Here is a 24568-nt window from a genome sequence, read left to right as displayed (position 1 = left end):
ATATATTAAAACTCTGTGGCTGCCGCCGTCCGTCCGTCCGGCTGCCTGTCTGCCTTTTGATTAGTTTCCATCGTGTGATGTCATAATGCACAATGCTAACATATGTCCAATCGGAATGGATCCATTTGCATATGCCTTTGCACCAGCCCCAGCCCCAGCCCCAGCCAGATACCCACCCCGCAACCGTGCTTTGGAGGATCAACCCAATAGACCCAGGTGGTTAGTGTGACGCCTCACCCCACACCCCCCCCCCCCCCCAAATGCGCGTTGGGGAAACAGACCCAACGGGTCTGCACTTGGTCTAGTTATATATTAAAAGTCTGTGGCTGCCGCTGTCCGTCCGGCCGGCTGCCTTTCTGCCTTTTGTTTCATTCCATCATGTGATGTCACAATGCCCAATGTTCGCATATGTCCAATCGGAATGGATCCATTTACATATGCCTTTGCACCAGCCCCAGCCCCTGGTGAACGTTCCATCGTGTGATGTCACAATGCCCAATGCCCAAAGACATTCATGCCATAGAGGGAGTACAGAGAAGGTTAACCAGACTGATTCCTGGGATGTCAGGACTTTCATATGAAGAAAGACTAGATAGACTCGGTTTGTACTTGCTAGAATTTAGAAGATTGAGGGGGTATGGAGAGAAGGCAGGTACAGGATACTGAGTTGGATGATCAGCCATGATCATATTGAATGGTGTGCAGGCTCGAAGGGCCGATTGGCCTACTCCTGCACTTAATTTCTATGTTTGTATGTTTCCCTCTCGTCACCCCTCTCCCTCTCCCACCCATCCCTCTCCCCCACCCCCCTTCGCTCTCTACCCCACCCGCTTCCCTCTCTCCCCCCGCCCCCTTCCTCCTACCCCTCGGTCCCTCTTCCACCACTCCCCCTCCCTCCACACTCTTCCACTTCTCTCCCTCACTCCACCCCTTTCCATCCCCCACCCCTCTCTCTCCCCCTCCCTCCCCTCCCTCCCCTCTCTCCCCCACACCTTCCCCCTACCCCTCTGACCCTCCCCACTCTTCCACCTCTCCCCCCCTCCCACTATCCCTTCCCACTCTTTCCCCCCTCTCCCCCTCCCTCCACACTCGTCACCCTCCCTCCACACTCTTCCCCCTCCCTCCCCCACCCCCTCCCTCCTCCTCTCCGTCCCCATCCCTCCCCCCCACATCTCTCTCCCCTCCCCATCCCCATCCCTCTCTCCTCCCCCTCTCCCTCTTCACCCCTCTCCCTCTCCCCCCCCTCCCATCCCGCTCTCTCCCACTCAACTTCCCTCCCCCCCACCCCTCTACCCCATCTCCCTCCTCCCCTCCCCCACACCTATCTCTCCCTCCCCATCCCTCTCTCCTCCCCCTCCCCCACCCCTCTCTGCTCTCCCTCTCCTCACCCCTCTCCTCCTCCCACCACCATCCCTTTCTTCCCCACCCCCATTTCCTTTCTCTCCCACCCCTTCCCTCTCTCCCCAACCCCTTCCCCCTCCACACTCTTTCCCCTCCCTCCACTCTTCCTCCTCTCTCCCCTACCCCCACACATCTCTCCCCCTCCCCTCTCCCTATCCCTTCTCCCCTCCTCCCACCCCATCCCTCTCTCCCCCAGCGCCCTTCCCTCTCTACCCCACCCCCTTCCCTCTCTTCCCCCGCCCCCTTCCCCTCTGTCCCTCTTCCATCACTCCCCCTACCCCTCACCCCCTCCCTCCCCACTCTTCCACTTCTCTACCCCCTCCCCCTCCACTATCCCTCCCCACTCTTTCCCCTCTCTTCCCCCACCCCTCTCCCCCTCCCTCCCTCCTCCCCTCCCTCCCCATCCCCCCCCTCCTCCACACCTCTCTCCCCGTCCCCCTCTCACCCCATACCCCGTTCTCCTTTCCCTCACAAATCACTCCCGTTTCCTCCTCCTCCTCTCCCCTCCCTCCCCTCTTCTCATACTCCTCTCTCCCCACCCCATCTCCCTCTCCCCCCTACCCCCACCTGTGTGTTTGGGGGGTGGTTAGTGTGAGTGTGATACCGCTCCCCCCCCCCCACCCCGCAACCGCCGTTGGGGAAACAGACCCAACGGGTCTGCACTTGGTCTAGTATGTTTTAAATAAGGCGCAGAGGTAGAGTTGCTGCCTCACAGCGAATGCAGCGCCAGAGACCCGAGTTCGATCCTGAATACAGTTTGTACGTTCTCCCCGTGTCCTGCGTGGGTTTTCTCCAAGATCTTTGGTTTCCACCCACACTCCAAATTTTGTCCAGGTTTGTAGGTTAATTGGTTTGGTAAATGTAAAAATTGTCCCTAATGGGTGTAGGATAGTGTTAGTGCGCGGGGATCGCTGGTCGGCGCCGACCCGATGGGCCGAAGAGGCTGTTTCCTCGCTGTATCTCTAAACTAAACTAAACTAAACCAGATGACCACATGGAATTCTCCTAGCTGCTCTGGTTTTCCAAGGATGTGTTAATTGGTTGGTTAGTTGGTAACAAAACTGCCATTAGTTCAGGTGGGAAGAGGGAGAATCATTTGGGAAGTTGGATATGTTAATGGGCATTTGAGATAGAAGGAATTATCTGGAAGTTAGTGAGGGACTAGGATGCTGGGATTGTCTGAGCTTGCATAGACTCAATGGACCAATGACTTTCTTTCATGACATGTGCAAAAGATGAGAATTATATAACATTACTAGTAACTGGCATAAACATCACAGGAGATATAATATAGACACAAAAAATTGAGATGCTGAATTCTTGAGTAAAAACACAAAATGCTGGAAGCACTTAGTGCATCAGGCAGCATCTGGGGAGGAAATAAACAGGTGACTTTTTAGATCAGAACTGTTCTTCAGAACAAAGAATAAACTAACAGCGTGCAATTCTTCTGGGGTTTGGAGTATTTGCAATTATTGTTTTCTGAGTGCAGGCATGAGCATCGGGGTCAAAAAATGGATGTGGAGTGGACAGAGACTGATTGTGTTGACTTTCGTGAAATTCGGTCCTTATAACAAACTCTATTTTCCTTTAACCTCCTTAAATCTAGGTGTCGTTGCCTGTAATCCCATTCTCCTGAATTGCACAGTAAAGATATAGAATCATAGAAAACATTCAGCCCATTTCTTCTGATGAAAAATTGCTACCCAACCTAATCCCATTTTCTAGCACGAGGTCTATTGCAGTGCAGGTCATGGCTCTTCAAGGCACATATCAAATATTGTTAAAATGTTATGAGCTTTTCTGCTTAAACTATCCTTTCAGGCATTGAGCTCCTGACAATTACCTAATTTAATCCTTCTTCCAATTAATCAATGTAGCTTACAAAAGCATTGAAGGAGGGTCTTACTGGAGGCATGTAACATGGATGTCTCCAGACCAGTGGAGCAAAATAACCCTATCTGTCATTGCTGTTATCGGGTACTCAATAACCATTGTAGTTATGCAAAGATTATACCCTGGTGTAATGGGGTTGTGAAAAGGTTATATTATGGAGAAGTAATATTAATAGATGTGTTTGTTGATCTCAGTAGGCATATACTGCACTTGTTAGAACATTAGGTTATTGGAGAATGATACTGTGGCAGAGACCCAATGCTTTTCCAAACATTTTCACACAGAGTATTGTGAATCTGTGGAATTCTCTGCCACAGAAGGCAGTGGAGGCCAATTCTCTGGATGTTTTCAAGAGAGAGCTAGACTTAGCTCTTAGGGCTAACAAAATCAACACTTGGTATGCAAGCACAACATTTCACTGTGGCTTGTCACATGTGACAATAAAGTATTCAATTCAATTCAATTCAATTCAAGGTATGGGCTAAAGCAAAATAGTTAGGCCATGTTGGGGGACAAGGAACTGACTCACCTCCACAACTGCGAGAAAACTGAGTCTGAAGAAAGGTCTCGACCCGAAATGTCACCGATTCCTATCCAGAAATTCTACCTGTCCCACTGAGTTACTCCAATATTTGGTGTCTATCTTTGGTGTAAACCAGCATCAGCAGTTCCTTCCCTACACCAAAACATCACCTGTCCATGTTCTCCAGGGATGCAGCAAACCACCAGTCGGCCCACCGTTGCCTCGTGACAAAACTGCAAAGCATTTGGGATTGCATGTCACTGACATTCATGAGTTTTCAGCAACTATTTAAATGAAATTATATAACAATAAATTCACAACAAATATTTAAATGATAAAAGCCATCATGCAAGCATAATAATTAAAAGAAACATAATTGCTGATCTTACTTTTCTTCCTCATAACTGTAAAACGTCCACTGCCATGAATGGGCCCTTGTCACAAGAAGCTGATATGAGCTGTGTGAAAGCACATTGAGTTTCTCCATCACATTGGGAAAGCACTGATAGATTCAATGTCAGCCGGCTGCTGAAGTCCCCAACTTGCTTGCTTTTACATCGGTAAATGCTGTGTATTCACTGAGGTACTGCTGGCGTATACCAGCAATATTCTACGGCAATGTTTCAGCTGGAAGGTATTTCATTGATCTCAACATATTTTACGGTGCTTGTGTAATGTCGGTTACTCTGAAGATAACAACATTATTGTTTTGCTGTTTGTATTCTATTCCTAAACATCACAGAGTTTTAGCATTAACTTTGCAAGAAAAGTTACACCAGCCCATAACAAACATCTCCAGATGTCAAAGACCTAATATTGCCGGTTGGTTTAATTGCCATGTGGAAAATCAATGAATCCAGCGCACTAGGTGCAGCAAAATATATATATTTATTTATTTATTTCTTAGCTTAATAATATTTATTTCATTTTGAGTGCCAGTCTTCAATTTATTTTTGTTTTAGCAGAGATTTAAAGCAACAATGAAAAATACTTGAGCTTCTTGGAAGCTGCAGAATCACTAAAATACTGTAGCGTGGTAACAGCTATAGGCTAGGAAAATTAATCACATGACAACTTGTATAAACATAAATAGCTATTTGGATTTTTATATTAATCATTCTTTTACATTCCACAGACAAAGCTGTACATTAAAAAATCTATCAAGATTTATTTTTGAGAATTTCAAATTTTAGCAGCCTGCTAGACTAAGTGCGACCCGGGAGGGCTGGTTCCCCAACACAATATTCCACCTCTCCACCAATTCCATTATTGCTGGCCAGTGGGGGGGGGGGGGGGAGGTTCAGGAGCGCTAGCATGATGTTGTGGGCCGAAGGGACGGGTTTCCAGAGGGCTAGTATGGAAATTGTGGGCCAAATGGATTCTTGGGCTGGCAGCTCAGTCACTGAGACCACACACTCACTCACTCACACACGTACTCTCACACACACACACACACACACACACACACACACACACACACACACACACACACACACACACACACACCCACACACACACACATACACTCACACACACACTCACACACACACACACATACATACATTCACACACACACATACACTCACAAACACACACACACACTCACACACACACACACAAACACATACACACACACACACACACACACTCATACTCACACACACTCACACACATATACACTCACACACACATACACTCACACACATTCACTGACTTACACACCATATATATGGCAGTAAACTTTCTTGAATACTCACACGGCTGAGCGCGGCTCTCCACTTTGGGGCTTCCGTAGTCAGCGGCACTTCCGCAATCAGCGTGACCTCTGCACTTACCGGAAATTACGCAATCAACGCGACCTCTGCACTCACCGGGAATTATGCAATCAGCGCGACCTGTCCACTAAACGGAAGTCACGAAATGAGCGGGACTTTTGAACCAAACACAGTCAGACCTAAGAAAGCATTTATTCCTTCCAAACAAACTCGGACCTAATAAAGCATTGCAGTTTCAAGCACAGGCAGGGCAGCAGGCCAAACAGGTCATAGCATTGTCATTAAGGGCTAACAAATCATTTATTGTAAGTACATTGCAGACTCACAGTTCAGTTGATTCACAGCCTAGAATGAGAGTCGTGGCCTCTCCCCCTTGCGATCTTGCAGAGTGACTGAGTCACATCCAGGCATCCGGGGTTTTATAGTCCTGCCCCCCCCCCCCCCCCCGGAAGGGGCGTTACCTTCATCGCGGTGATTGACAGGCGAGAGGATCTCAAGGTTTTTTAAACACTCATAACTTTTTTATTTTTCATCAATGGGAAAAATCTTCGGGGCCTGCTCAGCGGAGAGGCACTGTGACTAAGATGGCCAAAAATCATAGCGATATATGGTAGTGTTTTTTCTAAAATCAATGTACAGCGCAGACAGGAAGTGGTCAAGATGAGACTTTTAATTATATAGATATATATCTCTAGATTTCTACATGAACAAATTTGATAACTTTCTAGCAGAAGAAAATCCATATTCTGATCACTCAAAAAATTGAAGTTTCAGACAGGTGGCATTTTACTAAAACTGTAATTTAAGGTCAAAACTGCCATTGAAGCAAAGTAGAGCAAAGCCATGTCAGTAGAAATCACATTCAGTTCAACTCATAACTTATGATTCCCAAATTCCAGGTTTAAATTCTACAGGTATACGTACGGTAGAGAGCACACTGACTTATTGCCTGGTTGGGTAACTTGAACACCCAAGAATGAAAGTGGTGGACTGGTCCATCACAGGTATTGACCTTGCTACCATTGAAGGGATTTGGTTACCTTATACAGTCTGAAGAAGGGTTTCGGCCCGAAACGTTGCCTATTTCCTTCGCTCCATAGATGCTGCTGCACCCGCTGAGTTTCTCCAGCACTTTTGTCTACCTTCGATTTTCCAGCATCTGCAGTTCCTTCTTAAATACCTAATATTACTGATGATTTAGTGTTATTGATTATTGTATATTTATTTATTGTGTTATTGCATTAAAGCTGCAGCAAATATGCATTTCAGTGTTCTGACATGAGAATTAAACACTCTTGACCCTCAGCTCTGTTGACTTTAGCACAATGCTGAAACTGCTTGATGTTCATCCTAGACATGGTGGCCTGGATGTGGTGATGATAAGAGTGTCAATTTGGAGATGTAAGGATTTCCTGAAATGTCAAATTTCTTCCTGCAGGTTTTTCTCTACCATTCATTCTAACTGACAGCTTGGAAATGACGCAGTATGATATCCAGGACAATTGCGAACAAGTCTGGGAAAGCATGGAATCTAACAATGAGGTGGGATCAAAACTTAGGGATATTTTGAAAGCAGACATTGCATAGTTGATGGTGAACATGGTGTTCAATGGTGGCAAGGTGCTGGTGATGGTTGATTGTGAGGGGGCAGACACATCTTGGTCTAGAGGGCAGAGAGAAAAAAGAACCACTCCTAGAATGAAGGTGGACAGTTGATCAATCCATCTCTTGCATCTGATCAATTTATCTTCTGCAAATGCTCAACCAATCTCCTGCAAACAGATTGGTTGCCTGCCTCTTAACCTACCTTCATTAAAACTGCATGTGGATTGGCATGCTGAGGAGGAAAGCAAGGGTTTTTGATTTGTATTTCAGACTCTTTGGAGTTAAGATTTATCCCCTGTGAGAAAAAAAAAGTTCCGTTGAATATGGCATCTAAAATTCCAATATCTATTTTGGTGAAAATATCAATTCTCCCTGTTGGTCTATTTTATTATAAAAGTGATGACATTATTTAAGCATTAAATTCCGTCTCCTTCACCTTCACTTTTGCCAATCTTGCCAGGAGCTTATGGGACAGAATACATCTCAGTTTTGATGAACTAATACTTGCTGATATAATTAAAAGTACTTGCCAGCATTCTCAATTCCATTGTTAGGTCATAAGGTCATAAGGAATAGGAGTAGAATTAGGCCATTCAGCCCACCAAGTCCACTCCACCATTCAATCATGGCTGATCTATCTCTCCCTCCAAACCCCATTCTCCCGCCTTCTTCCCATAACCTCTGACACCTGTACTAATCGAGAAAGTTTTGTTAGCTACATTCATTTGAGGAAAGACATTCTTGCTATTGAGGGAGTGCAGCATAGGTTTACAAGGTTAATTCCCGGGATTGCGGGACTGTCATATGCTGAGAGAATGGAGCGGCTGGGCTTGTATACTCTGGAGTTTAGAAGGATGAGAGGGCATCTTATTGAAACATATAAGATTATTAAGGGTTTGGACACGCTAGAGCCAGGAAACATGTTCCGATGTTGGGGGAGTCCAGAACCAGGGGCCACTGTTTAAGAATAAGGGGTAATCCATTTAGAACAGAGATGAGGAAACACTTTTTCACACAGAGAGTTGTGAGTCTGTGAGTTGTGGAATTATCTGCCTCAGAGGGCAGTGGACGCCGATTCTCTGGATACTTTCAAGGGAGAGCTAGGTAGGACTCTTAAAGATAGCGGAGTCAGGGGATATGGGGAGAAGGCAGGAACGGGTACCTACTGGGGATGATCAGCCATGATCACATTGAATGCCGGTGTTGGCTCGAAGGGCTGAGAGGCCTACTCCTGCACCTATTGTCTATTGTCTATCCTTCAATCATTAAGAAAATGTTTCCTGTTTTCAATCCCTCAAGTCAATAGCTTACACTGCTATAAACTTAAAAAATCCAGTGTTGAATGTCCATCTGAATTCTGTTTATGTAAACCATCTATTTTTGGCAATATGCCTATACTGATAATAAAATAGTGGTGTTCGGTTGTCCACAGTGGAAGGCAAATTATTTGGATCCTCAATTAAACAGTTTCTTGCATTTTTGCAAGGACCTAGAAAGTCTGTTCTAACTTGTTTTTCCTTTACTACAATGAACGATGAGCGGATTGTACCAGAATGGGTGGTGTTCTATTCAGTTTTCTCCCAAGCTACCAAATTGCCTCCAGCAGCACAAGGATTCTTAATGTTTTTACTCACATCAGATAGGTGACGTTCCCTCTCTTTTTCCCTCTTCGCATCTTTGTCTCACTCAGTCTGTTGCTACTGCTATATTTGCACTCAGAGGTGTAAACAAAACTCACCATTACTTTTGGAAATAAAAATGAAAAAAACAAGAGCAGCCCCCAAGAAATCCTAGTGCAAACTTTATGTACACGGTTTAGTTTATAAGCCCTTCGACCTTTAAGATAACAATGAGTTAGGAATTTTCCTTGACAGAATGGAATATGCAAGGACATATTCAAGTACTAAACAAGTACTTTTATTGTTCAGTTCCTAATTTTTATCTAACGATGGCTTGCATTATTGATTAATACAGATAATCAATCCTGAGGATTTTTTAAGTTGACAGTACACTCCATCAATTATATCTTTGTCACGTCTTATGTACAAAAGAAAGAAAGAATTGTTATAGAATGATAACAGCACTGTTCAATTCCTACCAACCTTCTCCGTAACTCTCAACTCTGATTTGCTTTGTTTCAAATCGATATGTTTGGTATGTGGAATAAAGTCACCAATCAAATAGGTTCTGGGAACACAGGTGTTCAATTTTTTCATTGTGGTGAATAATTCATTTCAGTATTTCTTGTCATTGATTAATAAAAGGGTGAATTATTTGCTCATGTTCATCGAATATTATAAATGGTATGATAGCAAACTCATTAAGCAAAGTTATTAATACTTGCCTGTGGTCTTGATTGGAATCTCAATTGATTACACTGCATTTAAAAATGTAAAATGTAAATTTATTCAGAATGGTTTCCTTTGACCGGGCAGCATGATCAAACTTCAGAACGTGTTCAATTACAAGCACATTTCTAACAATATGTATATTAAACCTATGTTTTGCTTTCAATTCTAATGAAGCTAATTTAAATAATTTGCAATATATTTGTGTGGAGACCCCAAAAATAAATTGCTTTATATTATACCAAATTTATAAATGTAAAACCTTGACTCACTTTCATTATTGTCAGGAAACAATTCCAGTTATGGATTATCAGAACATAGGAGTCTTATTGGACAAACCAACAATTATTCAGAATGTTATCTTTACAGATCCCAATAAAGGAGCTGGCCCAAAGGTATGAGATAATATTAGTCAATTCTTTTAAAAAAAAGGTTAGTTGACCCGTGATACAGCATGGAAACAGGCCCTTCAGCCCAACTCGTCCACACTGGCCGACATGTCTCATTTACACTAGTCGTACCTGCTTGTGGTTGGCCCATATCCCTCTAAACCTATCCTATCCATGTACCTGTCTAAATGTTTCTTAAACATTGCGATAGTACCTGCCTCAATTACCTTCTCCAGCAGCTCGTTCCATACATTCACCACATTTTGGGTAAAAAAGTTACCCCTTAGTTTCCTATTAAATCTTCCCCCCCTCACATTAAACCTACTGTGGCTCTCGATTCCCCAACTCTGGGCAAGACACGCTGTGCGTTTACCCGATCGCTCAGAATTTTGTACACAATGTACACAGTGATATATAAGAGTTTTGACACACCTAGCCTCATGAAAATCATTATAGGAGTGAAAAAAGACAAAGCTTCACATCAAAGAGTCTGATTGAGCACTATTAATAACATGAGCATACTCCTATTGTTTTTTATAACAGTTTACTACGTTATTTAACCTACATTTTCCTTCCAGGCAGCAAAAAGATAAAATAAACAACATTTGTTGCATATGTAAGCAATCATAATAAATGATGCAGCATGCTATAGTGCAACCTACAACTTGTAAACGTAAAGCATTTTCATAATTTTTTAATAATAGTTTAATTAATATAATATAGCTATCTTCAGATAGGCAGCTATTAGACTGGTTTAAAATGAATAGCTTCCTATCTTAAGGATCTGATCTCCAAATTGATTCTGATTGACCTTGAAATATTGGTCTAAAACCTCTACAAATACAGCTTCCACTCACGTCATCCATCCACTGAATTTACTACTTCCTTACATAGAAACATAGAAACTAGGTGCAGGAGGAGGCCATTCAGCCCTTCGAGCCAGCACTGTCATTCATTGTTATCATGGCTGATCGTCCCCTATCAATAACCCGTGCCTGCCTTCTCCCCATATCCCTTAACTCCACTAGCCCCTAGAGCTCTATCTAACTCTCTCTTAAATCCATCCAGTGACTTGGCCTCCCCTGCCCTCTGTGGCAGGGAATTCCATAAATTCACAACTCTCTGGGTGAAAATTTTTTTCTCACCTCAGTCTTAAATGACCTCCTCTTTATTCTAAGACTATGGCCCCTGGACTCGCCCAACATTGGGAACATTTTTCCTGCATCTAGCTTGTCCAGTCCTTTTATAATTATATATGTTTCTATAAGATATCCCCTCATCCTTCTAAACTCCAGTGAATACAAGCCTAGTCTTTTCAATCTTTCCTCATATGACAGTCCTGCCATCCCAGGGATCAATCTCGTGAACCTACGCTGCACTGCTGCAATCACAAGGATGTCCTTCCTCAAATTAGGAGACCAAAACTGTACACAATACTCCAGATGTGGTCTCACCAGAGCCCTATACAACTGCAGAAGAACCTCTTTACTCCTATACTGAAATCCTCTTGTTATGAAGGCCAACATTCCATTAGCTATCTTCACTGCCTGCTGTACCTGTAAACCAACTTTCAGTGACCGGTGTACATGGACGCCCAGGTCTCGCTGCACCTCCCCCTTACCTAACCTAACCCCATTGAGATAATAATCTGCCCCCTTGTTTTTGCCGCCAAAGTGGATAACCTCACCTTTATCTATATTATACTGCATCTGCCACGCATCTGCCCACTCACTCAACCTGTCCAGGTCACACTGCAACCTCCTAACATCCTCTTCACAGCTCACACTGCCACCCAGCTCTGTGTCATCTGCAAACTTGCTTGTGTTGCTCCTAATGCCCTCTTCCAAATCATTAATATATATGGTAAACAGTTGCGGCCCCAACACCGAGCCTTGCGGCACTCCATTCGCCACTCCACTTGCTCCTACTCTTTGCTTCCGGTCTGCCAACCAATTTTCTATCCATGTCAACACCCTACCCCCAATACCATGTGCTCTAATTTTAGTCACCTTAAATTGTTTCCCCAACACAAACTGCCACAAATAATCGTGGTCCTACTTGACTGGTGCAGTTCCAAGCAGTGCTCGGACCCTAAAATGTTTAACCAAAAATAAACTTTTCTCCTTCTGTGGGTTTTTCCATTGATATGAATGGAATTGCTGAACCAACATCTGATCTAAACTAATGGGTTAACTGAACAAATTTTCCAATGTTGATTGATGTTGCATTCTTGTGGCAGTGGTTCATGTAGACACTTAAAATGGTAGTGAGGGCTGTGCCTGTGATGGACGGGGCTGAGTCCACTATTCTCTGCAGCCTCTCATGCCCCTGTGTGTTGCAATTGCCATATCAAGCCATGATTCAACTAGTCATGATACATCCTACAATGACATGTCAAATCCTTTTAAACTTCAAAGAAATTTGAAGTGCTGGCATCTCATCTCCTTTGTGATTACACCTATGTGCTAGGCACAGGACAGATCATTCGAGATGTTAATTCCCAGGAATTTGAAGCTGTTAACTCTGTCCATCGCCAACCCATCAATGAAAATCTTAAGAGAAATGTACAAAATTCTTGGGATAGGTGCAGAATCGATGCTTACTCAGAGTAGGGTCACAGTCTCAAAATAAGAGGTGAGCCACTCAGATGGTGACTTGAACCTGCTCAGGAATGTTAGTTGAATATATCAAAGACTTGAAATCATTGAATTCACTCCTGGACTAAAGCCATCGTAACTTTCCATTGTGCCAAATTATGAATTTCTGTAAACTTTTCATAAGTAATTTATTAATCGATAAGGAAGTAAAATATTTCATCACATACGCAGAACACCCCAGGCAATGCAATTACAAGCTCATTAAACAAATTGGCAATCTTGATAGCAATCTGCTTTCAAATTTTACACACTATTTATACTGCATAAAGCATTCGATCTTTCCCTGGAGTTTATCAGCGAAGACAAAAACAGCTTGAATATTTAAATTGAAACTTTACAGGTATGTATGATCTTATATCTGAATTGTTTTTTACCACAATTCCCCAGCCTCATTTTAAATGAGATTAATTTCAATGCATTTGTTATGTACAAGATACCAGATATGTAAAGTTATCATCACAATGAAATCATGGTACACTGACTTTCTTGTAATAGTTTGAGAAACAGAAATCACTCATGGAGTCAAAGAAAACAATTGAGGAGTTATCATTCGTGCAACAAAATAACATGAAAAACATCCTTTCGAAAGGAGTACGCTATCTGTCCGGTGATATGAGAGAATTTGGCAACTGGATCAAAGGTAAGTGAATATTGAAGATTTATTCTCAATGTGGCATCCCAACAATGCAAGAAAATATTTTAAAATAACAGGGGTGTGAAGAAGGCAGGTGAATTACCTGAGATAAATGTAAATCAAATGAATATATCTACATTTATGTATTATAGAGATAAGATAAAACTTTGTCAATAAACATAGACAAAACAGTTGAGATTATCTAGTTAGGTACAATATTATAGAGAAACATAGTAAGGGAATATTGTGCAGATTGTGATAAGTTTTGACCTACTGAGATAACGTCAGGCCAAAGACATGAACACATATAAATAAAGTAAAATAAAAGTCTAATAAGTTCTGAACTTTGCTTGGGTACAGGAATACTTTACAGAATCCTTTATCAAGAGATGGAATGATTTTGATATAGTCAAAAATAGGATTATTTTTCATCTTTATCTGCGAAATAATTGTATAGAGAGTAGATTATACTTTTTCTTTTCTACTATCCTTTTATCTTATCCTCAATAATTTTTTTGTTAAAATACTTCTTATTTTTCCACTTCAACAATATCAATCTACATTTATGCAGCATCATTAGCACATTGAGATGTCCATGTTTACATAAGAGCACAATAATACAAATACTAGCACTCCATGCATTTTTTTTAAAATTAGCTTACAGATAATGGCTCCATGATTCAGAATTATATGGATGCTAAACTGGGCAGCATCTAATCACAGCTAATGTTTCATCTCAACACATTATTGCAGAATTCAGTCATTCCTAACTGCTGTTTATTACTTTTTACTATACTCAGGGTAAAATTTTGTAAGCACTGGTTGAAACCACCTAAAAGTGTATTCCACACCCACAATATTTAGATGGACACAGAATTCTGGAGTAACTCAGCGGGACAGGCAGCATCTCTGGAGAGAAGGAATGGGTGACGTTTCAGGTCAAGACCCTTCTTCACCCGAAACGTTACCCATCCCTTCTGTCCAGAGATGCTGCCTATCCCGTTGAGTTACTCCAGCTTTTTCTGTCTATCTTTGGTTTAAACCAGCACCTGCAGTTCCTTCCCACCCACAATAATTAGGTTCTGTAATTGACAACGTAACATAAGAATAGAAAATATAGAAGCAAAAGTAACCCATCGAGGGGGGGGTGGGAGGCGGAGGGGTTGTTTTGGGGTGGGGGGGGAGGTCAAGTCAAGAGTGTTTTATTGTCAAATGAAATTCTTGCTTGCTTGGCTGTAGGGAAGAAGCTGTTCCTGAACCTGGATGTTGCAGTTTTCAGGCTCCTGTACCTTCTTCCCGATGGCAGTGGTGAAATGAGTGTGTGGCCAGGATGGTGTGGTTCTTTGATGATGTTGGCTGCTTTTTTGAGGCAGCGGAGGGAGGGGGCGGTGGGTGGGAATAACCTGTGGGGGAGGGGCGGGGGGTGTGAATATCCAGGGGGGGGGGAGAGGTGGCGGGGGGTGTGAATAACCCGGAGGGGGGTGTTGGCTGCCTTTTTTAGGCAGCGGATGGTGGAGGGGCGGGGTGTGTGAATAACACGGGGGAGGGGACGGGGGTGTGAATAACCCGGGGGGGGCGGGGGCGAGGGTGTGAATAACCGGGGAGGAGAGGGCGGCGGGTGTGCATAACCCGGGGGGAGGGGGCAGGGGGTGTGAATAACACGGGGGGGAGGGGCGGGGGGTGTGGCACTCAGCAGCTTGAGAGTTCATTGTGATTGGTGCACTGAGAGTGGCATTGTGACATCATCATTGGAAGCTCCTGGAAAAAAGGCTGTGTGTGAGAAGCGTTTTTTGGCTTTTTTAAAAACTTTTATGGTGAAATATAGGATGAAATCTTAAGTGAACTTGAATAAGACGTGGAGGGGGAAATGGGAGTCAGAATATGTAAACATTTAAGCGCTAGCGATAGCACGTAGCGTTTTGAGGAAGATACAAAAAAAACAAACATACAAACATACAAAGATACAACACACATACGACACACAAGATGAGACTTTTATAGGTATAGAGATATTTCTCATCAGTTTTTACTGTGGTGAAGGAGTTGAGCCAAATGAGTTGTGATGCCATGGAACAAATTATCAAAGAGGAGGTATTGCCACTCTTAAAGCACATTAAGGTGGATAAATCCCCAGGACCTGACCAAGTGTATCTTCGAACCATGTGGGAAGCAAGGGTAGAAATTGTGGAGGCCTTTGTAGAGTGATTTGTTTCATGTTTAACTACAGATGAAGTTCCAGAAGACTAATTGTGTATTGTTATTTAAGAAGGGCAGCAAGGAGAAGCCAGAGAACTACAGGCCAGTGAGCCTGACATCAGTGATGGGCAACTTAGTTTAGTTTGGAGAAATGGCATGGAAGCAGGCCCTTCGGTCCATCGAATCCATGCCAACTATCGATCACCCATTCACACTAGTTCTATGTTATCCCAATTTCGCATCCACTCCCTACACACTAGGGGCAATTTTCAGAGGCCAATTAACCTACTAACCCGCACATCTTTGGGATGTGGGAAGAAACCGTAGCACCCAGAAGAATCCCACATGGTCACAGGAAGCATGTGCAAACTTACTGAAGGGTATTCTGAAGGAGAGGATCTACCAGCATTTGGATAGACAATAACTTAGGATTAGTCAGTATGGATACATACATGGGAAATTGTGTCTCACAAATTTAAGAGCTTTTTGAAGAGGGAACCAAGAGGATTGATAAAGGCAGGGCATTGGACATAGTCTATAAGAACTTCAGCAAAGCCTTTGACAAGGTCCCACATGATAGGCTCATCTGGAAAATTAGCATGCAATCTAGGAAGAGCTAATTAATTAGGCACGTAATTGATTTGATGGGAGAAAGCTCGGTGGAAAGTTGTTTTTCAAACTGGAGGCCTATGGGTTATAGTGTGCTGAAAGCATTTGAGTTGGTCCCTTAAATCCGTCATTTATTTAAACAATATGGCTGAGAACAGACAGAACAAGGTTAATAAGTTTACAGATGACACTAACATAGAAGGTATCGTAGACAGTGAAGAAGGTTATCAAAAATTACAGCCCAATCTTGAAAAGCTGGGCAGGTGGGCTGAGGAGTGGCAAATTTCAGATAAAGTTGAGATGTTGCATTTTTGTTGGTCAACCCAAGGCAGGACTTTGTTGAACAGTAGTGGCCCAGGGATTGTTGTAGAACAGAGGGACTTTGGAGGGCAACTACATACCTCCCTAAAAAGTGATGTCACAGGTAGACTGAGTGAACAAGAAGGCACTTGGCCTGATAACCTTCATCAGTCAGGGCACTAAGTACAGGAGTTGGAACATTATGTTGCAGTTGTACAAGTCATTGGTGAGGCCACTCTTGGAGAATTGTACACAGTTTTAGTTACCCACCATTAAGCTGTAAAGAGTGCAAATAAGTTTTACAAGAATTTTATCGGCTTGAGGGCCTGAGATAGGGAGAAGTTGGGCAGCCTTGGATTTTATTCCTTGGAATGTAGGAGACTGAGGGGTCACCTTATAGAGCTGTATAAAATCTTAAGGAGCATAAATAATGCATACTCTGTGGCGCAGTGATGCACATTAGAGTTGCACAGAGATGCAGAGTCCCTTGCCCAGAGTAGGGGATTCGAGGACAAGAGGACATAGATTACAGGTGAAAGGGAAAAGATTTAACAGGAAACCGAGGGGGTAACCTTTTCACACAAAGGATGGTGGGTGTGTGAACAAACTGCCAGAGGAGGTAGTTGAGGCAGGGACTAGCCCCAACGTTTAAGAAACAGTTAGATAGGTACATGGATAGGGCAGGTTTGGAGATAAATGGACCAAACACGGGCAGATGGGACTAGTGTAGCTGGGACATGTTGGCTGGTGTGGGCAAGTTGGGCCGAAAGGCCTGTTTCCACTCTGTATCACTCTAAGGCTCCATGACCTAATGAGAGAACATGCCAACTTCACACAGGCAGCATGTATGATCGAACCCGGGCCTCTGGCACCGTGAGGCAGCAGCTCATCCAGCTGCGCCACTAAGCCGCCTAAAATTATTTGGGTTATTATGCAAATACCTGCTGTAATAAGGTTATTTTAGGGATTAAATAACATTTACACACTGCATGGCAGCATCTAAAATCTGCATTTATAGGGCTGTACTTGCTCACTATATTATTTAATAGTCATATACTTTTTTTCTCTGGCCCCATTTCAGAGCAGAACATTACCTTTCAATTTATCGACTGGGTCTTGCGTGGTTCCGCTCAGGTGATGTTTGTCAACAACCCTCTGAGTGGGCTTGTTATTTTAATTGGACTGGTTGTGCAGAATCCATGGTGGGCACTGAATGGCTTCCTGGGTACAGTGTTTGCCACTTTGGCAGCACTTTTGCTTAATCATGACAGGTAAATGTGCGACGGCAATAAATATTTGATGTTCAAATTGTTCTCGTGAAATATATCAAAATTATATTCTGCACATTTCTAGTTATAGTACCAACCTTATTTAAGATAAGATCTTGCCATTAATTGCTAAGAACCAAGTTTACAAGTCTGTAGATCCTTTCAATGATTCTCTAAGAAACCAGTAGAATTTCAGAGCACAAGGATAAGTGATTGTACATTCCTGACACATGGAGGCATAGAGGAGTTTGGGATGGAATTATAGATTTGGAAGAATACAATTTTACTTTTGGAAGATTAAAAAAAAACAAGTTTATTTCATGTTCATTCAAACTAAATGTCATAAACTTGTTATCAGTACTTTGAGTAAAAATTAAAATGCTGGAGGAACTCAACGGCAGGCAGCATCTGTGGAGAGAATGGTCAAATGACATTTCAGGCTGGGACTGTTCAGATTGAATATCAGTTCTTATTTTTCTATTGTGGCTAGATTGGCTGGCATTCAGGCAAGTCAGCATTCAACAACAGGCTACAGGCACAATTATGATTGTGGGTTAGAGGTTGGGAGATCAAAGTTTTGACAGGAGATCAGAAGAAGAAAATATAATCTCAGGCAAATGTGCATTTCTTATCTGAGTTTTGGGTTAGGTGGAACCAATAGTACTGGCATAAATTGTGCCTGAATTACATTTTTTTCCTCCCTTCTTCTGAAGCGTATTTCCAAATGTAAAATTTGAGATGAAACACCAGTCAGACAATATTTTTAAAAGTGTTTTTTTATTTTTTCTTCAATGTAAGAATGGAAATTATTTGCTATCAATATGGTTGAATATTGGTTTATTACAAAAATATCCTTTTACATCTTTGCATTAGTTCACCACCTTTTAATAACCCAATTAAATCATAAGAATTTTAATATTTTTAAATCCATACAAACAACTAACCAGTTCTAAAATGAAACTATTTCACTATTTTAAACTGCAGGTCTATGATTGCAGCCGGGCTTTCTGGCTATAATGGCATCTTGGTCGGTCTCTTATTGGCTGTGTTTTGTGACAAAGGAGATTGGTATTGGTGGTTGTTGCTGGCTGTGATCCTGATGTCAATGTTTTGGTAAGTGAATAATTGAACTGTTATATGAAGTTATACTATACTGTTTACAGCAGCTACAGATTTCCTCTCGTATTTTGACAACAAAGAAATGTTTAAAATAATCTTGTGCTAATGCATGTTTAAGAAAGAACTGCAGATGCTGGAAAAATCGAAGGTAGACAAAAATGCTGGAGAAACTCAGCGGGTGAAGCAGCATCTATGGAGCGAAGGAATAGGTGACATTTCGGGTCGAGACCCTTCTTGAAAGGCTCTCGACCCGAAACGTCACCTATTCCTTTGCTCCATAGATTCTGCCTCTCCCGCTGAGTTTCTCCAGCATTTTTGTCTACCTTTGTGCTAATGCATAATTAGACTTCAAAAGGAATCTCAACTGCTATACAATTTAAGGTACACAAAATTGCTGGGGAAACTCAGCGGGTGCAGCAGCATCTATGGAGCGAAGGAAATAGGCGACGTTTCGGGCTGAAACCCTTCTTCAGACTGATGGGGGGTGGGGAAAGAAAGAAGGAAAAAGGGAGGAGGAGGAGGAGTCCGAGGGCGGGCGGATGGGAGGGTGGGAGGAGACAGCTAGAGGGTGAAGGAAGGGGAGGGGACAGCACGGGCTAGCCAAATTGGGAAAATTCAATGTTGATGCCATAAGGACGCAAGGACCCCAGACGGAATATGAGGTGCTGTTCCTCCAATTTCCGCTGTTGCTCACTCTGGCAATGGAGGAGACCCAGGACAGAGAGGTCGGATTGGGTATGGGAGGGGGAGTTGAAGTGCTGAGCCACCGGGAGGTCAGGTAGGTTATTGCGGACTGAGCGTAGGTGTTCGGCGAAACGGTCGCCCAACCTACGCTTGGTCTCACCGATGTAAATCAGCTGACATCTAGAGCAGCGGATGCAGTAGATGAGGTTGGAGGAGATACAGGTGAACCTTTGTCGCACCTGGAACGCCTGCTTGGGACCTTGAATGGAGTCGAGGGGGGAGGTGAAGGGACAGGTGTTGCATTTCTTGCGGTTGCAACGGAAAGTGCCCGGGGAGGGGGTGGTGCGGGAGGGAAGGGAAGAATTGACGAGGGAGTTGCGGAGGGAGCGGTCTTTGCGGAAGGCAGACATAGGGGGAGATGGGAAGATGTGGCGAGTGGTGGGGTCACGTTGGAGGTGGCGGAAATGGCGGAGGATTATATGTTGTATTTGCCGGCTGGTGGGGTGAAAGGTGAGGACCAGAGGGACTCAGCCCTTGTTGCGTGTGCGGGGATGGGGAGAGAGAGCAGTGTTACGGGGTATGGATGAGACCCTGGTGTGAGCCTCATCTATGGTGGCGGAGGGGAATCCCCGTTCCCTGAAGAACGAGGACATTTCCGATGCCCTGGTATGAAATGTCTCATCCTGGGAACAGATGCGGCGTAGGCGGAGGAATTGGGAGTAGGGGATGGAGTCTTTACAGGGGGCAGGGTGGGAAGACGTGTAGTCCAGATAGCCATGTGAGTCAGTGGGTTTGTAATGTAATACAATTTACTATACTATACAATTGTACAATACTATACAATTTATCCTGGTTGAGGTTTAAATATAGGAACCACATTATGAAATTATGTCAGGATCAGCAATGGATTTCATTGGGTGATTCCGTGTATTTTATTTTCACGTAGACAAAGAAATGCCTAAAATCATGTTTTTGACCATTAATATCACCATCAGTGTGCTAATATCTTTCTTTAAAACTGGCATAAAATATTTGTTGAATTTTGGTGTGTTTAAAACATTATTTGGAAGAAGGAATAGAACACTCAGGCCAGGTATGGTTATACGGAAATAACGACTTTAAGCCTTGCCAAGAGGCAAAAAAAATAAATTCATCTGTATTTTCTCCTTAGGGATATACCTATAAAAGGTCTTGTACAGAAAGGATATCATAAAGGAAAGGTTAATAAAATGTTGGGAAGGATGGAATGGGAAGGACTGTGTCACTTCTGTACAGGTGTTCAAAAGAGAGATTGCAATGAAACACCTACCGCCCAGCACAATTGGAACTTTAGGCACAAGAAACTGCAGTTGCTGGTTTACAAAAAAGTGTTAGAGTAACTCAGTGGGTCAGACAGCATTTCAAGAGAACATGGATAGACGACACTTTGATTGTAGTAGGGGGGTAGAAAGTAGGAAGAGAAGTGGGGAAGAAACAATGTCTGGCAAGTGAAAGGTGGATGCAGGTGTAGGGGGAGGGGGGTAATTTGTAGATGGCTAAACAAAGGGCAGAGATGAAAATACAAAACGTGTGAGATAAGGAGATGGGGATAGAAGACAACTTTGATGGTTTGGAACATAGATTTCCCTGACTATTGGATATTACTCCCATGAACCCCATCAAACTTTAAATTTGTTATTTAAATGTGTTACACAGAGGTATAAAACGTTTTTCATGTGCCTTGGTAAGTTTAAAGGGAGCACAGGACCAGCACCCGATGAGCCAGGTACAGAACCATTGGGTTTCTTGAATTGTATATTTTAGGTACCCATTGTAGAGAATACTATCATCATCTAGCATACATTGGGACTGCGGAACATGCAGTTGCATGGGAATTGTTCAAAAAAACATGAATGTACATCACACGGTATTTAATGCATGAACCCTTAAATAAGGACTATATGTACTTTTGCGACTTCACAGTACTGATAGTTAACTTCCAAATTGCCTGATCTCAGATATTATCTGAGGATTGTTTCCAATATTTCATTTTGCTTTTGGTCGAGATTTGACAGATATTGATTGCTCATTCTAAATGTATACGTGAGACTTGAAGCGCAATATAGATGCTGACTTGGGCTTTTCTGATTAGGCTTGTGTAGTATTACTTCTGGACACAAATAAAATCTCGGTCATATTAATTTCTACCTTATAGATAATAGATACATAGACAATAGGTGCAGGAGTAAGCCATTCGGCCCTTTGAGCCAGCACCGCCATTCAATGTGAATATCATGGCTGATCATCCACAATCAGTACCTCGTTCCTGCCTTCTCCATATATCCCTTGATTCCGCTAGCCCTAAGAACTCTTTTTGAACGCATCCAGTGAATCGGCCTCCACTGCCTTCTGAGGCAGAGAATTCCACAGATTCACAACTCTCTGAGTGAAAAACGTTTTTCCTCATCTCAGTTCTAAATTTTTTTTTTTTTTAATTTATTTATTTTTTTACAATACAATACAATACCTTTTATTTGTCATTTGAACCTCACATGAGGTTCAAACGAAATTTGGTTTCTGCAGCCATACAAAAAAAGAACCAAGACACACACCAACACAATTCAATTCACATAAACATCCATCACAGTGCGTCCTCCTCACTGTGATGGAAGGCAAAACTTAAACATATCTCTCCCCTGCACTCCCCTCTCCCCCCCCATGTCAGAGTCAAAGACAGAGTCAAAGCCCCCGGCGGGCGATGTTAAATGTCCCGCAGCCATTAAAGCCACGCCGGGTGATGCAAGGCCACGCACCGGGTCTAAATGGCCTACCCCTTATTCTTAAACTGAGGCCTCTGATCCTGGACTCCCCCAACACCGGGAACATGTTTCCTGCAGCTAGCTTGTCCAATCCCGTAATAATTTTATATGTTTCAATATGATCCCCTATTATCCTTCTAAATTCCAGTGCATACAAGCCCAATCGTTCCATTCTTTCATCACGTGACAGTCCCACCATCCCAATAGATTTAAAAGTTGCATGATAATTATTGTTCTTTTGTATTTGGAGGTCAGATTAATTTTTACCTCATAGATTTGAGGGTTAAACAATTATTATTGTTTATTTAATCTTTTCGTTGGATATGGGTTTGCATGTAAAATCAACAATAATTGTCCATTTCTAACTGCTCTTCAGAAAGAGATGTGTTCCCTGGCACTTGTCACACCTGTAATTTGGAATTTCTTAGCCAAAAATATGAAATAATTGTGTGGAAGTTATTTCCCACGAGTAAATTTAGATCACAAAGGAAAAAAATAGAAATTTTGTAAACACAATATTCTGACAAAAAACTGACAATACGAAAACCTCTGGGGCTTGTCCAAATATCCTGTAGGCATTTTCAATGACAAAGGTACTCGTCAGTAGCACAAGAGCAAATGTCTGTCACCTAATTCTTGTACTTGGTTTAAATAAATAAAAACAGATTCTCAGTTTGATTCAATAATACTTTGTAGATCGGTTGCTAATTAAAATTGTGGCCCATTCCATGAAAATAACACAAATAATTGTAATTCTTCGGGAGACCAAAAATGAGGTAGATGTGAGTTCAAGCATTGTAGGTGGATGAAGTGGCCTGGAAAGGTCTTGAGCTTTTACTGACAGCCTGGATGAAGTAACATGGAACCAGAGAATGAAATACCTGCTGACTAAAAGCAATGGAACATAAAATGAATTGAGATACAATCAAATAGCAAATTAAAAGGAAATAACATAATCATTCAACCTTTGTAAATGACCTAACCACAAAAATAACAGAAGTCATTAACTGAATGGTGGTTAAATCATTTATGGAGATTGGGGTTATTTTATGGATCTAAAGCCAACATATTCAAATAGCAGAAAGACAGTGTGATATATGGTATCAATCAGGGGTTTGAGACCAGACATTGAGATCTATTTGAAGCACCAGACATTGAGATCTATTTGAAGTATTTCAGAGCAAGTTTAATTCGTGTTTCATTTTTCAAGCGAACAATGAAAGCATAGGAAAAAAATGTTGTATCAGAAAAGGACAATTTTAAAAGTGAAATGTTAAATACGATACAATACAATATGATATAACTTTATTTATCCCAGGAGGGAAATTGATCAGCCTACCCCACGATAATAATAATAATAAATTTTATATTTAATGGGCGCCTTTCATACAAAATCTCAAGGACACCTTACATAGTAAAACATATAATCAGAATAAAATAAGTAATAAAGACATCACAGAGACACAAATTAAAAACAGAATTCATTCCAAAAACAGAAAATCAAAAACACAGTGTGAAGAGAGAGCAGCGGCAACCAATTCGTGCCACGATAGAAGGGGGAGGAGTTGTACAGTTTGATAGCCACAGGGAAGAAGGATCTCCTGTGGCGTTTTGTACTGCATCTTGGTTGTACTCACTGGTAAACTGCATATCCACACCATTGATGCAGACAGGGGACAGGTGTGTTCCTCTCCTCCTGAAGCCCACCACAAACTCCTTAGTGTTGAGCTGCAGGTGATTCAGCCCACACCACTCAACAAACTCTCTGTATTCAACTTCCCGTCACTGATGCAGCCCACAATTGCAGAGACATCTGAACATTTCTGCAGGTGGCAGGAGTCTGAGTTATATCTGAAGTCCAAGGTATAGATGGTGAACATGAAGGGAGAGAGGACCATCCCCTGTGGGGCCCCCGTGTTGCATAGCAAATGGTATGATATGACCTGAATAACAGTCAGCAATTCCTAGAACTGCAGTATCCTAGTTGCCAACTTCAACATCTGTAATCCTATGTTAATACAACCTATTGAAGATACCAAACAGAGTTTAAATTCACTTCAAGATTTTGCAGATTCTTTGGTACCTGTTTAGCAACTTAGAAACATAATGAGAACCAAATCTATTAAAACCAAGGGGCATGAACAGAGTTTGATTAAACTTGAAAAGGAGAGAATAAGCTGGAAAAAAACTGTGAACATTTGTAAGTTCAAGTGACACTGTCAACTCTTCAGCTAGAAAACAAAATTATTATAACAAGGGAGAAGATACAATTCGAAAGAAGAAATTACAGCATTACTGAGAGAGTTAATTCTCAGTGGTGAACAGATTAGAAGGCAAATAACAGAACTGTGAAAGAATACTTACTA

The 24568-nt window shown here is 42.3% G+C and overlaps 1 protein-coding gene across 1 annotated transcript in view; it reads left to right on the top strand.

Annotated features, from left to right (window-relative positions):
• Nucleotides 1-7048: 7048 nt before the first annotated feature.
• The window catches only part of LOC116979621 (urea transporter 2-like), a 77510-nt gene continuing 59990 nt past the window's right edge, over nt 7049-24568 (top strand). Inside the window, exons 1-4 of the mRNA XM_033031237.1 lie at nt 7049-7137; nt 13090-13234; nt 17415-17604; nt 18586-18714. Coding sequence (XP_032887128.1) covers nt 7072-7137; nt 13090-13234; nt 17415-17604; nt 18586-18714 — 530 coding nt within the window. The 5' untranslated portion in view covers nt 7049-7071. The remainder of the gene's footprint in view (nt 7138-13089; nt 13235-17414; nt 17605-18585; nt 18715-24568) is intronic.

This window comes from Amblyraja radiata, chromosome 1, assembly GCF_010909765.2.
Source record: "Amblyraja radiata isolate CabotCenter1 chromosome 1, sAmbRad1.1.pri, whole genome shotgun sequence".
NCBI lineage: Eukaryota > Metazoa > Chordata > Chondrichthyes > Rajiformes > Rajidae > Amblyraja > Amblyraja radiata.
This window is presented reverse-complemented; position numbering and strand designations above follow the sequence as displayed.